Source organism: Numida meleagris, chromosome 32 (assembly GCF_002078875.1).
Source record: "Numida meleagris isolate 19003 breed g44 Domestic line chromosome 32, NumMel1.0, whole genome shotgun sequence".
Classification (NCBI taxonomy): domain Eukaryota; kingdom Metazoa; phylum Chordata; class Aves; order Galliformes; family Numididae; genus Numida; species Numida meleagris.
Genome location: NC_034437.1, coordinates 672,294 through 676,427, shown reverse-complemented (window position 1 = coordinate 676,427; position 4,134 = coordinate 672,294). Strand labels below are relative to the sequence as shown.

The following is a 4,134-nucleotide window of genomic DNA, read 5'->3' as shown; positions in this document are numbered from 1 at the left end:
GGGCGCTCCCGGAGCTCCACGTGTGCCCCGAAGGCGCCGCGGACCCCCGGCACCACCCGGACCCGCGGGCACCGCTCTGCTGCCCCCTGCTGGCCGAACGGCGGCACTACACCACCGAGACGGCGCCGCTGCGCGCATGCGTGATGCCGTCAGGAGGACCGAGAGCGATAGAGAAGGGCGGACTGGCAGCGCAGAGCGGTAACGGCGCAGCGATGCCACTTCCGGATTTCCGGGAAAAGCCACTTCCGCGTTTCAGCGCGAATCCGTGTTGCTTCTTGGGAGACCAATAACCATAGACACGGGCGGACTGGGGGTACAGAGCGGTTAGAGCAAAGAGAAACCACGTCCACGCGCAGCGTGACCGAGAGGACCTATTACCACAGAGACCCAGAACCCCAACCCCAACCCACGAACAACAAACCAGAGCCAAACCTGTGCACATCGCAACTTTATTGAGCCTCACAGCGTGGCGGTGTAGAAAGGCACTCATTGGAATGAATCAGTACTCCTCCCCATCCTCCTCGCCCTCCACGCTGTCAGCCCCCACCTCCTCGTAATCCTTCTCCAGGGCGGCCATGTCCTCCCGCGCCTCCGAGAACTCCCCCTCCTCCATGCCCTCCCCCACGTACCAGTGCACGAAGGCGCGCTTGGCGTACATCAGGTCGAACTTGTGGTCCAGGCGCGCCCACGCCTCCGCGATGGCCGTGGTGTTGCTCAGCATGCACACGGCGCGCTGCACCTTGGCCAGGTCCCCCCCGGGCACCACGGTGGGCGGCTGGTAGTTGATGCCCACCTTGAAACCAGTCGGGCACCAGTCCACAAACTGGATGCTACGCTTGGTCTTGATGGTGGCGATGGCGGCGTTGACGTCTTTGGGCACCACGTCCCCGCGGTACAGCAGGCAGCACGCCATGTACTTGCCGTGCCGCGGGTCGCACTTCACCATCTGGTTGGCCGGCTCGAAGCACGCGTTGGTGATCTCGGCCACCGACAGCTGCTCGTGGTACGCCTTCTCAGCGGAGATCACCGGGGCGTACGTGGCCAGAGGGAAGTGGATGCGGGGGTACGGCACCAGGTTGGTCTGGAACTCCGTCAGGTCGACGTTCAGAGCCCCGTCGAAGCGCAGCGAGGCCGTGATGGAGGACACGATCTGCCCGATCAGCCGGTTCAGGTTGGTGTAGGTGGGCCGCTCGATGTCCAGGTTCCTGCGGCAGATGTCGTAGATGGCCTCGTTGTCCACCATGAAGGCGCAGTCGGAGTGCTCCAGCGTGGTGTGGGTGGTGAGGATGGAGTTGTAGGGCTCCACCACGGCCGTGGACACCTGCGGGGCCGGGTAGATGGAGAACTCCAGCTTGGACTTCTTGCCGTAGTCGACCGAGAGGCGCTCCATCAGCAGCGAGGTGAAGCCGGAGCCGGTGCCGCCCCCGAAGCTGTGGAACACCAGGAAGCCCTGCAGCCCCGTGCACTGGTCAGCCTGCGGGGACACAAGAAGGGGTCACACTGGATCCAGGCAGCTGCACGACTTGCTCCTTCCTCTTTGTGGCCTCACGAGGACATTTTGGAGATGTTTCTTTTGGGGGATCTCCAAGGGTAGGAGCCACCAGGCCAGGGCGATTGGGCACCTCCAAGCCATTGCAATCTGCCCCTTGGGGTGCGGAGCCCCTGGGGAAGCCCCTTGAGGGGACACAGGCTATGGGGTGGGGGCATTGGTCAGCCCAAGGGGAGATGCATGGATCGGAGTTCAGAGCAGCTCAGCCTCAGCCATGGCCTTGCACCCCAAATCTGCACACCAGGAAACACACATCCTGAGCCATCCTGGTATAACCTGATGTGCTGGCATCGCCCACAGCGCAGCCAGCAGCACTGCAGCTCCAGCGCTGGCGTGGGAACAGGGGTTCAAAGCAATAGGGCACAGCAGCACCGGTCCAACCGGCCCCACGGCGGCAGCAGCACCCACACAGAAGCCCCAGGTCCAGCCACAAGCAGCCAGACTGGCACCAGGTACAGACAGAGCCCTGGGGCCGGCGTGGGGAGGGGACAGCACTGACCCATCCGCCCTGTCCTACCCCCCAGGGCAGCCCCACCTGCTGTCTTTAATGCTGCTTCCCATGCTGCTGATGGTGTGAGAAAGAGCTGCTGATCCCCACCCCATTCTTCTTCCCTCACCTATAGGTGGGGACCCACCCAAGGAGACCACATGTCAAGGGGAATCTTCACATGACCCAAAACAAGGAAAATGAGGTTTATCCAAGCACATGGGCTACCCAGCAACCCCCAGGCTCATCCCACACCCAGAGCAGGCACAGATGGGCTCAAGTGTGGGGGCTGCAGCAACAGCATGCCTACAGCACCCAGAGGCACAGGGGTCAGCAACCCACTAATTGCAGGAGGAGGGGCACAATGCACCCAGGGGCACACAGCACAGCACAGCTCCTCACTGCCCCCCATCCCACCGGGTGGGGGGAGACCCAAAGGCAGCAATGCTGCCCGCACCCCCAGGGCGCCGTACCCACCAGCTTGCGGATGCGGTCCAGCACCAGGTCAATGATCTCCTTGCCGATGGTGTAGTGCCCCCGGGCGTAGTTGTTGGCCGCATCCTCCTTGCCCGTGATCAGCTGCTCGGGGTGGAAGAGCTGCCGGTACGTCCCCGTGCGCACCTCGTCTGGGGGACACCGGGTGCCTCGTTAGCACCGACAGGGCACCGCCATGGACCCCCCCCCTCCGTGACCACCCCCACCCCGCTCACCGATCACCGTGGGCTCCAGGTCCACGAAGATGGCGCGGGGCACGTGCTTGCCGGCCCCCGTCTCGCTGAAGAAGGTGTTGAAGGAGTCGTCCCCCCCGCCGATGGTCTTGTCGCTGGGCATCTGCCCGTCGGGCTGGATGCCGTGCTCCAGGCAGTACAGCTCCCAGCAGGCATTGCCGATCTGCACGCCCGCTTGGCCCACGTGGATGGAGATGCACTCACGCTGTGGGGTGATGGAGGGAGGTTGGGGGGTTTGGGTGCTGCTCCACTCGGCCCTAATGGCTCTGTTGCGTCCCATCACTGGGCCCTCCACAGGGTTATGTCCAGTTCCCTCTTTCCCCATAGGGGGCCACCCAGTTGGGGGCAGTCTGAGCCAACGGCTGCGCTGCATCCCATAGCTGCAAAGCTGGGAATTGGCTTTTCCCCCAGAGTTATTCCCAGCTCCTCTCATTTGTAATGAGTTGGGGACACCGGGACACATTGCCCCATGTCTCTGCCATGCGCTTCATCCTCTCCTCCTGAGTCAAGAGCGGGGCTCTCCCAGTTACTCCCCAGTTGAACTGGGATGGGGCACTCTCAGCCACACTCTTCCCCAGCCAGCACCGGGCACTGTCCCACACCACGGTCCCGTCGCCCACGTCTCGGCCTGGCCCCACAGACCCGGTGCGTGGCCCAGGGTGGGGCAGGAGCAAACTCCAAAGGCCGTGAGCACGGTGCCAGCACCCACAGGGGACTCACACGGGGTCCGGCAGCTCCACGGGGCTCTGCCCGGGCAGAAAGCGGGCGCTGCCCCACGCGTGACTCACACCCACGGGATCCACGAGGAGCCCCACACACCCCACTCCCATGCAGTACCTGGGATACACACGGTTCCGACTCCCCCCTTACTCCCAGTCCCACACGTTACTCACATGAGCGCTGCAGCCCCCACGCCCCAATGCCCCGCGGGACCCCCCCACTCACCACAACTCCACGCAGGGTCCCGGACACACATGGTCCCAGTGACCCCCACCCCCACGCGAGTTCTGCAGCCCTCCCACCCCCCCCCTCCAGGATCCCACCGCCCCCAGCCCCACACGTGCCCCTCCTCACCATAGCTGCTCACTGCCTGACCCGTTAGGAAGTCACTGGTGAGAGGAACAGAGGGAAGCCCCCACGCGGGGCCGGTCCTTATATACCCCGGGGGGGCGCGGCCTCAGTGGTGCGGGGCACGCGTGGGCGTGACCCCGACGACCCCACCCCTTCAGACCCCGCCCCCTTCTCGCCCCGCCCTTTCCGCCCCGCCCCGCCGCTGATTGGTCGTTTCGAGGTGGGGAGGGCGGGGCTTTTTTGGGGGGGCGTGGTCGGTGACGTCGCGCAATGGAATGTGGGGGCGTGGTCTGCCTGAG

At 64.7% G+C, this 4,134-nt stretch overlaps 1 protein-coding gene across 1 annotated transcript; it reads right to left on the bottom strand.

Moving 5' to 3' along the window:
- On the bottom strand, positions 432-3,958 carry LOC110389220 (tubulin alpha-1A chain-like). The gene is made up of 4 exons (XM_021379203.1): positions 3,839-3,958; positions 2,747-2,969; positions 2,514-2,662; positions 432-1,474 (listed from the first exon to the last, which is right to left on the bottom strand). The coding sequence occupies exons 1-4, from the start codon at positions 3,839-3,841 to the stop codon at positions 500-502; spliced, it is 1,350 nt and encodes a 449-aa protein (XP_021234878.1). The 5' UTR covers positions 3,842-3,958; the 3' UTR covers positions 432-499.